General features: G+C 41.2%; 1 protein-coding gene across 1 annotated transcript in view; it reads right to left on the bottom strand.

The window, feature by feature from the left end:
* The window catches only part of TMC1 (transmembrane channel like 1), a 61,457-nt gene that overhangs the window by 24,312 nt on the left and 24,884 nt on the right, over nt 1–12,261 (bottom strand). The window contains exons 9-11 of the mRNA XM_058169648.1: nt 6,443–6,585; nt 4,493–4,637; nt 1,441–1,635 (exon numbers count right to left, since the gene is read on the bottom strand). Coding sequence (XP_058025631.1) covers nt 1,441–1,635; nt 4,493–4,637; nt 6,443–6,585 — 483 coding nt within the window. The remainder of the gene's footprint in view (nt 1–1,440; nt 1,636–4,492; nt 4,638–6,442; nt 6,586–12,261) is intronic.

The raw sequence follows: 12,261 nt of genomic DNA, 5'->3' as shown, positions 1-12,261 counted from the left end.
ACATGAAGCCGCTGGGTGAGATCATCAGTGGTTTCGGTGTGAGGTACCAGCTGTACGCTGATGACACTCAGCTGTACTTTTCCACACCGGACCACCCCAACGAAGCTATCGAAGTGTTGTCCCAGTGTCTGGAAGCCGTACGGGTCTGGATGGGGAGAAACAGGCTCAAGCTCAATCCCTCCAAGACGGAGTGGCTGTGGATGCCGGCATCCTGGTACAGTCAGCTGCAGCCGCGGCTGACTGTTGGGGGCGAGTCATTGGCCCCAATGGAGAGGGTGCGCAACTTGGGCGTCCTCCTGGATGGACGGCTGTCTTTTGAAGACCATTTGACGGCCGTCTCCAGGAGAGCTTTTTACCAGGTTCGCCTGGTTCGCCAGTTGCGCCCCTTTCTAGATCAGGATGCCTATGCACGGTCACTCATGCTCTCGTGACATCTCGTCTGGATTACTGCAATGCTCTCTACATGGGGCTCCCCTTGAGGAGCACCCGGAGACTCCAGGTAGTTCAGAATGCAGCTGCACGGGAGATCGAGGGAGCCCCTCGTGGCTCCCATGTAACACCTCTCCTGCGCAGACTGCACTGGCTGCCTGTGGCCTTCTGGGTGCGCTTCAAGGTTTTGGTAATGATCTTCAAAGTGCTCCATGGCATAGGGCTGGGCTACTTACGGGACCGTCTGCTGCCACCGAATGCCTCTCACCGACCCGTGCGCTCTCACAGAGAGGGACTCCTCAGGGTGCCGTCGGCCAGGCAGTGCTGACTGGCGACACCCAGGGGAAGGGCCTTTTCTGTGGGGGCTCCCACCCTCTGGAACGAGCTTCCTCCAGGACTTCGCCAACTTCCTGACCTTCGAACCTTCCGCCGCGAGCTTAAGACCCATCTATTTATCTGCGCAGAACTGGACTAGAATTTTTAAATTTTTAAATGTTTAAATTTTAAATCTGGTTTTAATGGGGTTTTATTATTTATATCTCTATTTTAAATATTCGGCCTATGTAATAGTTTTTTAAATTAATGTTTTACTCTGTATATATACATGTTTTTATATGGCTGTAAACCGCCCTGAGTCCCTAGGGAGATAGGGCGGTATAAAAGTGTGAGCAATAAATAAATAAATAAATAAATAAAATTGTTAAATGAATCTGGCTTCCCCATTGACTTAAGGTCACAGAAGGTGACCTCCTGACCCCGGCATACCGCAACCATCATAAATGTGAGTCAGTTGCCAAGCATCTGAATTTTGATCATCTGATCACAGGGATGCTACCATGGTCATAAATGAGAAAAATTGTCATAAGTTACTTCCTTCAGTGCCGTTATAACTTTGAACAGTCACTAAATGAACTGTTCTAAGTCAAGAACTCCCTGCATTTATTTTTTCCTCCATAATTCTAGCTCTTCTAATCACATTTGTTTTAGAAAACAAAGCCTGCTGGAACACACTTCGTTCCTTTCCCACCATCCATAGTTTTCAATGCCTTCTAGAGCAAACTTCTGGGATCGTCTCACGACGAAGTAAATAAGGTAGCCGCTCCCAGCCAGGGTGCACAAAGCAAAGAAATTAGCAAGAACTCTCAGGAATCGAGTCAGGTGGATGTTCTCTTCTTTCCGGCTCTCTTGTTCCTCCACAATGGCTTCCTGTGCTTATTTGACATATTAAAACAAAAATAGTACAAGTAAGCAAACTGAGAAGAATCAGGATACCAGCCAAAAAAAAATCTACAACTAGAATATGCTTTTTGCTCTTCATTAGAACCAGTAGCAGAAATTTTGAGTAGTTCAGAGAACTGGCAAATACCACTTCATCCCAGAGTGGGGTGGGAATGGAGATTTTGCAATATCCTTCCCCCAGGAGTGGGGAGGGAATAGGGATCTTGCAGTATCCTTCCCCTGCCACACCCACCAAGCAACACCCATAGAACCGGTAGCAAAAAAAATTGTTTTCCACCACTGCCCTGCATATTGCACAATTATTAAAAGATGCTACCAAGGTCAAATTAAAAAGCAAGGATATTTTCAAACATCCATGAAAGTAAATATTCACTATAATGCCATGAATAAAGATAATAATATACAAGGGAATCCAAATATTAACATTAATTGACAGGACTATATAACTACCTTGTGAATGAATAACTAGAAGGCTTATGCACTAATTACTAACCTGCTGAGCACGTATATATGTAGATGTAAACTACAACTACAACTCTACACCTTATCATTTTATCTGAGAGGTTTGGCTGTCTGAAATTTAGGTCAGAGACCCTTCAAGTAGGGCCAAGAGTGTAAAACTCATTTTCACAGTAACATTAAGCATGTAATATTACAAACAAGGAATGCTAGATACTAGAAATAGTCAAAATTACCACTTCCTTTGTCTATGAAATCCAGAAAAATCCAAACCAGCTCCCTTGTTGCCATTGCTTGCTGTTATGGATTGAATTTGGGTCAGTTTGGATTTGAGACAATATTGAATGGCAATAAGTGAGTTGTTTTGGTTTTTTTCTGAAATTCATAGACAAGAAAGTGGGGAATCTGAATGTTTCTGGTAGACTCAATTAGCATTCTCTGTTTGTAAAATTACATACTTAATGTTACTGTGGAAATGACTTACATTTCAGATAAAATAATAAAATGATAAGGTGCAAAGGTTTACATTTGCATACATGTGTTTCCATACTTGCTCAGCAGGTTAGTAATTAATGCATAAGCCTTTTAGTTATTCATTCACAAAGTAGTTATATGGTCCTGAGGAGTGGAAGTAACAATAAACAGGATGATCTCTATATTGTGCCTACTGAATTCTACGTATTGTGAGTAACACAATTACCTGCATTAGAAGATGGCCTATTCAGGCAGGTATGTATATATGTATATGTGTGTGTGTGTGTGTGTGTGTGTTTGTGTGTGTGTGTGTGTGTGTGTATATATATATATATATATATATATATATATATATATATATATATATATATATATATAGATGTGTGTATGTATATGTATATATATATATATATATATATATGTTTTCTGAGGTTTTCACGGGTGTTTGTATATAGGTCTTTGGTTGTTCGGGTTTTCTCCCATGTAAAATTGGAAGTGTCTTGGCGACGTTTCGACGAAATCTCATTCGTCATCTTCAGGCTTCAGCTTCTTGCTTCTGGGAGCAATGTGTGATCGCAGCTGCTTCTTCCTTTTAACTGCTAGTGGGGGTTTGAACTGATTGGGTGGGAGCTTGGCTGTGCTCTGATTGGATGGGGGGGTTTTGTGCTCTGATTGGATGGGGGTGTGTCCTGTTTGGGTGGGGGCTTGGTTGTGCTCAGATTAGTCTGAGTTGCAGGGGGAAGCACAACCAAGGACCAGAAGCCAGACCGCAGCTGCAACATTAGCCAAACCCCTCCAATCCATACATGCAGCAGACTGACACCCACTATGAAGATGTAGCACGAACACGAACACGAAGCCAAACAACAGCAATGCAGCTCACCAGCTCAAATCCCCCTGCAACTCAGACTAATCTGAGCACGAACAAGCCCCCACCCAAACAGGACACAACCCCATCCAATCAGAGCACAAAAAAAACCCCATCCAATCAGAGCACAGCCAAGCTCCCACCCAATCAGTTCAAACCCCTACTAGCAGCTGCGATCACACATTGCTCCCAGAAGCACGAAGCTGAAGCCTGAAGATGACGAATGAGAGTTTTCATGGGTATAGATATGTAGGTCTTGGCATATTAGGTCTTTTCCCGTGTAAGGTTGAACGTATCTAGGCAACGTTTCAACGAGGTCTCACTCGTCATCTTCAGGCTGGTGCTTTCGGCTTCGCACCCGTGCAGCCTCGCGCCCAGCTCGCACGGGCGCGAGGTCGAAGACAGCCTGAAGATGGTGGGACTCATCGAAATGCTTAGATACTTTCAACCTTACACAGGAAAAGACCCAAATATGCCAAGACATATATATATCTATATGTTTTCGAAGGTTTTCATGGGTATAGGTATGTAGGTTTTGGCATATTCGGGTCTTTTTCTGTGTAAGGTTGAAAGTATCTAGGCGACGTTTCGACGAGGTCTCACTCGTCATCTTCAGGCTGGAGTTTTTGGCTTCCTGCTTATGTGAGCAAAGCGTGGTTATAACTGCAGTTTCTCTATAAATACTGGTGGGGTGTGTGTGGAATGCTGGCTTAGTTGCTGTAAGCTGATTGGTTGGCTGTGTTGTTACATCTTGATTGATTGATGGAGTTGATGTTTGCAGATTGGTCAACTGTTTCGTAGCATCCTGTGTGGGATGCACCCCCCTCCGATCCCCACACAAAGCAAACTGACACATGCCATGAACACATGACAGAACCTCGAACTCGGAACCAGACCAGGGCCCGAGATGCTGCATATACACACACACACACACACACACAATAATAGGGTAATATTACTCTTGTGAGTAAAATTCCATTATTCTCACTTGATTACTCTGAACAAACTATGAGCGAAGATTACCTTAAAGCTAGTAGTTATTGAAGCAAATTTATTATCTGCTGTTTCAGGATTGCCAATCAAATAATCCCAGCTGGTGAACATTTTCCAGCTAAAGTTAAAACTTGTATCATCTCCCCCACCATCATTATGTGCGTTCTTTGCCATTCTGAAAAGATCAAAAACAGAAATGTTGCTTAAATGATTTTTTTTCCAAGGGGAAAAAAAATGGTCTAAACGTCTCTTTCCAACACTGTGATTCCATGATAAATGATTTCCACTGTAGAGAGATTTAGGTAGGTGTCATCTCAGCTCCTTTCGTGACCATCCTTTGTTTTCTGATCTGCTCGTGCAAAAATAGAAAAAAAAGCAAACACGAAACATACAAATCTTTTCATTGTTTTACTGTCTTTGATGAATTTATCAACAAGCTGAAGAATTTAAGGTGATTTACTCTCAAGTTTCTGTAAATATAGATCAAGATTACCTTGTAGCCAAGATGGAAAGTTAGCATGTACAGACTACATGTTACATGGTAATTCAGGGTTATTTCTTCTTGTTAGGCCCTAGAGATTGTGCTGTAAGGTTTTCTTTCTTAATAAAAATTACTAAGCAATCCTTTCCTGTGAAGAATTTATAGTGGGGGGGAACCTTTTCAGGCATACAAAGAAATATGGTTAATGTTTATAACTTTTTTTTAAAAAAAAGTATGATTTGCATGTGAAACTGCTTTTTATATTTTAATCAAGTAAGGAATGGATATGGAACAGAACAAGGTACAAAACCCTAAAACTTGGCACTGGGAGATTCAATTTTTCTCTGAGTTCTATGGCTTTAGGCTGAAATATTCTCTCATCCTATACAAAAAAGATTCAGCAGGCAGGGCGCTGGTGGTGGGTTCCTACAGGTTCACCCCAGTTTGGGCAAACCGGTAATAGCGGTGGTGGGATGCTCCATCCACCCACCCGGATGTCATCAAATACGCTCTGCGCATGCGGGTATGAGAAAACCAGTAGCAAAGGTAAGTGAAACCCACCACTGGTTTGAATTCGAGATTTAGAGTGCACTGCAGTGGTGGGTTTCACTTACCTTTGCTACTGGTTCGCTCATGCACACACCACTTCTGTGCATGTGCAGAAGCTTCTACGCATGCGCAGAGTGTATTTGATTATGTCTGGGTGGATGGGCGGAGCCTCTCACCACTGCTGTCAAGCCTGGAAACCATACTAGACTTTAGGGTTCCAGACGCTGCCACATTTTTCCCCTGAGGGGAAGAAGGGGGGTTGAGGGGTATGGTAACATTCTTCAAGCGGTCAAGGTCGGATGGTGTTCACATCTGCAGGAGGAGTGGCGAGAAGATATTCAAATGAACTGGGAGAACGTGGGACCATGTGACCAGCAAAGGGGTTAGGGGGATGGGACTCTTGGGGTTTGTATAACTGGGAAAAGAATCCGGAAGTTCAGTTTTGGAATTTCACTCATCGTGTGCCAGTTTCCTCATGCTAGTAAAGAACTCTGAAAGACAATGGCTTCTGAGTTTTTTTTATGCAGAAGAGGGTTTTCTGGAACCTTGACATTATTCCAGCGGTCACCCACCACTGATTCAAACATTCAGTCTTAAATCAATATTCAGCAAACTAGTGATAACTACAAAGATTTTCACAGATTACCTTAACAGGGACTAGAGGTTACGAGGAAAGAAATTTAGATAACATTGAGTCAGAAGAAAACCATAGAAAGACACTGCAAGTTAGATAAGGAAGGCTTAGGATGATTTATCTGACTTTATGACTTTGGAAATAGCCATGTCTACATCTACTTAGCTTCCTAGAATTGTTATGAAGCCACAACAGAATGAGATAAAAAAGTGTTTGCTGCCTGAGAGCCAAAAACAGGATATAAATGTAACATAATAATAATCCGATTAATCATTAATTACCTCTTTTTAATGCTTTTGAAAAACTAGAAACTTACGTGCGGATGACCACCATGAAACTATAAGCAATGGTCCCAACACCAACCAAAAAATATGAAAGAGGCATTCGGAATTTCAGCCACCCAATTGTTCTCTGGTTATTGTAATAGCCATAGAAAAGCACAGAATATTGTGCAAAGCCCTGAAAAATTAATGGCAAGAGTTCAGAAAAGTATATTTCATCAGACATGGGACAGACTTCAGCCTAGCATGATTTAATTTGTTTTAAATCACCACATTGCAATTGGACTTCAACTCCCAGAATTGGTAGTGTGGTAGATGGTATTGGTAGATGGTAGTGTTCAATATCTTATGACACAATTAATCAACTGTTCTTTTTAACAGTTATATTTTTTAACCTGAGGCCAGTCAAGTGAAGCCATCAAGGTTCTGTCCCAATGCCAGGAGATGGGGTGAGATGGGGAAGAATCAATTCTACCAAGACCAAGTGGCTCTAGGCTTTTGATTGTATTGATGCTTAGAGATTTGAGGATACTTTGTCTTTGACTTTGGATCGGGGTGAAATGCTACCAGTTCGGACTGGTTCAGCCGAACTGGTAGCGATGGCGGCGGGTGATTCGGAGAACCGGAGCGATGGCAATGCGAGGCTCCGCCAACTCGCCTGGTCATTGTTACTTCCTGGTTTTAACCAGAAAGTAACCTGTTTTTTACCCTCTGTGCATGCGCAGAAGGGTTTGTGCATGCACAGAGGGTCTGCACGTGCATGTGATGCGTGCATGCACGCAAGTGGAGTGTGCGCGCATGCAGCACGTGCACTTCCAAACCGGTAAAGAAGGTAAGTAGATTTCACCCCTGTCTTGGATGGGGTTGTACTTCCACTTTCAAGGTTGTCTGTGCCTGTTCCTAGATCAGGGGGTTCTTTAGACAATCACTCACGCCCTGGTTATCTTGCAGCTTGATTAGTACAGCCCACTCTACATGGGATTGCTTTTGAAGACCACCTGGAAGCTTCAACTGGTCCAGGACACAGTGGTGTAGGGAGTGATAGGCATACCTCAGTGTGTCCATGAAACACTTCTGATTGTCAGTTTCTTTCCAGGTGCAGTTCAGTTCAATTTATAGGCCATTAAAACTACATGACATGGAGTCCTTGAGGGTCTGCCTGTTTTCCACAGTATCTGTCCAGCCAATTTAGTCTTGGAGGTTTAACTTGTTCCAGGTTCCTTTAGTTAAGGATGAGCCCTGGTGGCACAGTGGTCAGAATGCAGTATTCTGCCCACTGCCAACAGTTTAATTCTGCCTGGATCAAGGTTGACTCAGCCTTCCATCCTTCTGAGGTCGATGAAATGAGGACACAGATTGCTGGGGGCAATATGTAAACCACTTAGAGAGGACTGTAAAGCACTGAAGGGGTATATAAGTTAAATGCTATTGTTATTCCCAATTAAACAATGTCATCTTATCAGGACCCTGAAAGTGTGCCTTCTCTATAGCATGTCTATCCTCTGGAATGAGGTTCCCCTGAAGATCAGGATGGGCCCGATCATTATTTAGAAGAGCTGTTCCACCAGGCATCAATAAGGTCAAGTGAGATTCCTTCTTTTTTGTTTCCATACAAGTTTGATAAATGAATGAATGAATGAAATGTGTCATCGGATCTTTGTGTCTCCTGCTTTTTGAAGGTGTCTAAAGAACATTGAACTGTGTTTCCGGCAACAGCATCTTCTGTTTCTTATTCTTATTGAAACGCATTTAAAGGACTTCCACGCACTGTTTTCATCCCTACATAGATTCCTACTTCCATATATAGTGTGAAACAATCCTGATCGCACCATGTGACAGAGTGTTTTTAATTCCTACTGATATTGAGAAGCAATACATGGCAACAACTATACATGTCAGCAATTGTTGATGCAACAATATAGATAAAAGAACACATGCAAAGAGCTGCTCATTCTGCTTCTGCGGATGAGAGCTTCTATTTTAAGCCATGATTCCATGCCAATAGCCCTGCTGGTGTTTGCCTCCAATTAATCTCTGCTCATTACGAAATTAGGAGCTAATTTTGATGCAAATCTTTTCCTCCTCAGGGAACAGATGTGACAGAGTTGCAATGGACTGTGGGTTTTACACGAAAAAAACATGTAAACAAATTACAATATTGCTGACAGCGCCTGTCTGCAATATTCCAGCGCTCTTTTTGGGCTGCATGGATAAAACCGAGCTCGCTGGAGAAGGATGGGAATGATGGGGAAAAAAGAGGTCAACCAACTGGAAGGTGGAAGAACTCAGCTGCCTTGGTGATGGATGCACCATTGCAAGAAAGGTCAGGCTAAGGACAGATAATCATGGGGGGGGGGGAAATCACCCATGTTGTTGTTAAGAGTCAACACTAACATGAAGATATCATCAATCAATCAATGACAGACTTGCCTGAAGAACATGGTATCTTGAGGATTACATGGGCTCTGCATTTTTATCCATTAATAAAAGTTTCTGTTATTCTACTTTTCTCTGCTCTGGTGCCCTCTTCTTCTAGTTCCCAGATAAAAATGTTCCATTGTCATTCCAGAGTTTCCCTATTTTGCTTCTCCTTTTCATTCATCTCTATCAGGGGTGAAATTCAGCAGGTTCTGACAGGTTCTGGAAAACCAGTAGCAGAAATTTTGAGTATAAGCATATATATATATATAAGAAGAAAAAGAAAAACAATAGGACAGGAACGGTAGGCATGTTTGTGCTCTTATGCACGCCCCTTATGGTCCTCTTAGGAATGGGGTGAGGTCAATATTAGAAAGTTTTTGGTTAAAGCTTTTGGGATTATGGGAAGAGACCACAGAGTCAGGTAAAGTGTTCCAAGCACTGATGATTCTGTTGCAGAAGTCATATTTTCTGCAATCTAGATTAAAGCGGTTAACATTAAGTTTAAATCTATTGGTTGCTCTTGTATTATTGCAATTAAAGCTGAAGTAGTCTTTAACAGGAAGGACATTACAATAGATGATTCTATGAGTTAAACTTAGGTCTTGTCGAAGGCGACGGAGTTCCAAGTTTTCTAAGCCTAGGATTTCAAGTCTGGTGGGATAAGGTATTTTGTTGTTTTTTGAGGAATGAAGAACTCTTCTTGTAAAGTATTTCTGGACACGTTCAATTGTATTGATGTCAGAGATGTGGTGAGGGTTCCAAACAGGCGAGCTGTATTCTAGGATTGGTCTAGCAAATGTTTTATATGCTCTGGTTAGTAGCGTGGTGTTTTTGGAAAAGAAGCTATGCAAGATTAGGTTTACAACTCTTAGAGCCTTTTTTGCTATGTAGTTGCAGTGGGCTTTGCCACTTAGATCATTTGACATGAAAACTCCAAGGTCTTTAACAGGGTGGGGGTCATCTGTAAGGTAATGTCCATCAAGTATGTACTTAGTGTTTGAATTCTTTTTTCCAATGTGTAAGACTGAGCATTTGCTGGTTGAGATTTGGAGCTGCCAAGTTTTACCCACCAAGCCATGCCCACAAAACCGGTAGTAAAAAAAATTGAATTTCACCACTGATCTCTATGTTATTGAAGCACATCTGGTGCACACCAATAAAATGCTTCTGAGATTATAAACAATACAATCGCATCAGTCTTCCTTTCCTGGAGAAAGGGAGACAGATGCTATTGCAAAAACTGCTTTTTCCCCAGTTTGAACAAATTTAAGTTAGTAAATTTGAAGATGGGAAGTCCTGACAAATAAGACTGATCAAAAAGCAATGTTATTCTATGTATGCACTGTGTTTTAAAATATTAAACATAAACAAAAATCATTAGTTCCACTAGGTTGCAGTAAAATATAAATGCAATGCGACTATAAATCTTTCTTGTGTGGTTATTTTACTGTATGTTACTCAGAGTTGTTGCAGAGTTGGGCAGCTTAATGAGCTAACTAATTAACTATGGCTGGATTGTTCTAAAATTATCAGGTAGACGTATGGTCTGGCTTAGAATAATGTGTGACCCCAACCACCATTGTTTATAGCCAACGATTCTGACTCAACAACGGAGATGAATACAATTTCCTTGTGAGTTTTTCAACAAGCAGCACAATTTGGTTTTGCTTTCTCTCTGACTCCTTATGTGATTTTTTTTTTCAAACTGTTTGAGGGACAGGAGAAAAGCAAAACTATATAACACTGGGTGGCAGCAACCACCAACATTTCCACTCTTCTGTCTGTAACTGGCTGACGAGCTTCACATTTTAGCAGGTAGATTACGATTTTGTTGCAAAACGTCTATCAGCCAGAGATGTTTTTGTAGCCCAGATATGGCACCCCTAAGCTATGCCCTTAAAAAGTCAAATCATTGCGAGCTCATCTAAGTCCTTGTTCTGTCTTGGCCAGGAACATAAAATAGAGCATGCAAGGGTACACAAATTACCTACAGCCATGGTTCACTCAGTCGTGATGTTTACATAGCATGCTGTACGTGAGTTATAAATCAGATTATCAGAATGTGATGGACTACTCACACAGCATGATAAAACGGTGGCAGATTTCTCATAATACCCTGAACCACTAAATAATCTGATTGCAGTCTGGTGTAGCATAGTGTAAAAATGAAACAATATTTTACAAGTAGGATCAAATCTCTGCACCTTCCCCACCATATTTGGCCTACAAAACCCCAAATGACTCTTAGATGGCAGCAAAGAGAGTGAAAACTCAGCTCTTTACTATACTTATTGTTCATCTGGATTGTTTCAGCCCAGACCGAGTAGCTTTACCGCTTTTTTTCTGATGTATACTTTATTATTTCTATCAGTTTGTTTATCCCAAAATGTTTACATATTTTTGTCAACTCAATGTGTCAAATATCCCTCCCTCCTCCTATTTTTCCTCACAACAACCTGTGTGGTGGATCAGGCTGAGAGAGAGAAAGTAATTGCCTCAAAGTCAGCTGGCTTTCATGCCTAAGGCAGGATTAGAACTCACCATCTCCTGGTTTCTACGCCAGCACTTTCACCACTACACTAACTGGCTCTCACCAGTTAGCGAGTTCCCTGGGATACTACATACATTTAATGTAAACTTCCAATGACTATTTCATTCTTGTGGGAAGCTCCTTCTGATTACACTTTCTTTCCATCAGTTTTCTTTTTTGATATATAAAAACTTTTTTAAATTCCAACATCAAACATTAAAATATAAACTAATATAAAAAGAAAAGGGAATTTTTAAAAAAATAAGTGACAAAAACTATACATCAAACAAATTTATAATATCTTTCCAGCGCCTTTCTACTCGATTCATGAATCAGCATTTTTAAAAAGATGCTCTTTTTTTTTTAGTGACAACTTGTATGGTTGTTGGATAAATATTTCCCTCTGAAGCTTAACACCAGGATTTCTGAATTTTGCCTCGAGGAATCCCTCAAGCTCTACATTGTAATATGTGACTTTCAAACTTTTTGAAACCGGTATCTCAGTTTTACAGAAAACAACAACATAATGGTGTAAGTAGCATGCAAGAGTGATTCTCCTGGGATTGTGCTGTTATTTAGTGTATTTAGCGGCCACTAAAGCATTTGGAGAAGACCTGCCACGAGAAAGACCAGTCCTGATTCTTTTTGGTCACAGAAAAAACATAAATACCATCTCTCTCTCTGTATATATATATCACATACAGGGAGATAATAATTGCTCAGGGTGAGGAGTTTAATACTTCCTGGCTTGCAGATATGACTTGTGGATTCTCCTATTCAGGTGTCCCTGAGTCTATAAGCTCCTTCTTCGGTCTCTGAGGTGACAGAAAAGCTTGCTGATCTATTTTGCATATGGTTATGGAAAGAAAGAAAGAAAGAAAGAAAGAAAGAAAGAAAGAAAGA

This window comes from Ahaetulla prasina, chromosome 2, assembly GCF_028640845.1.
Source record: "Ahaetulla prasina isolate Xishuangbanna chromosome 2, ASM2864084v1, whole genome shotgun sequence".
Classification (NCBI taxonomy): domain Eukaryota; kingdom Metazoa; phylum Chordata; class Lepidosauria; order Squamata; family Colubridae; genus Ahaetulla; species Ahaetulla prasina.
Note: the sequence above shows the minus strand (reverse complement) of the source record. Positions and strands in the feature narration are given on the sequence as shown.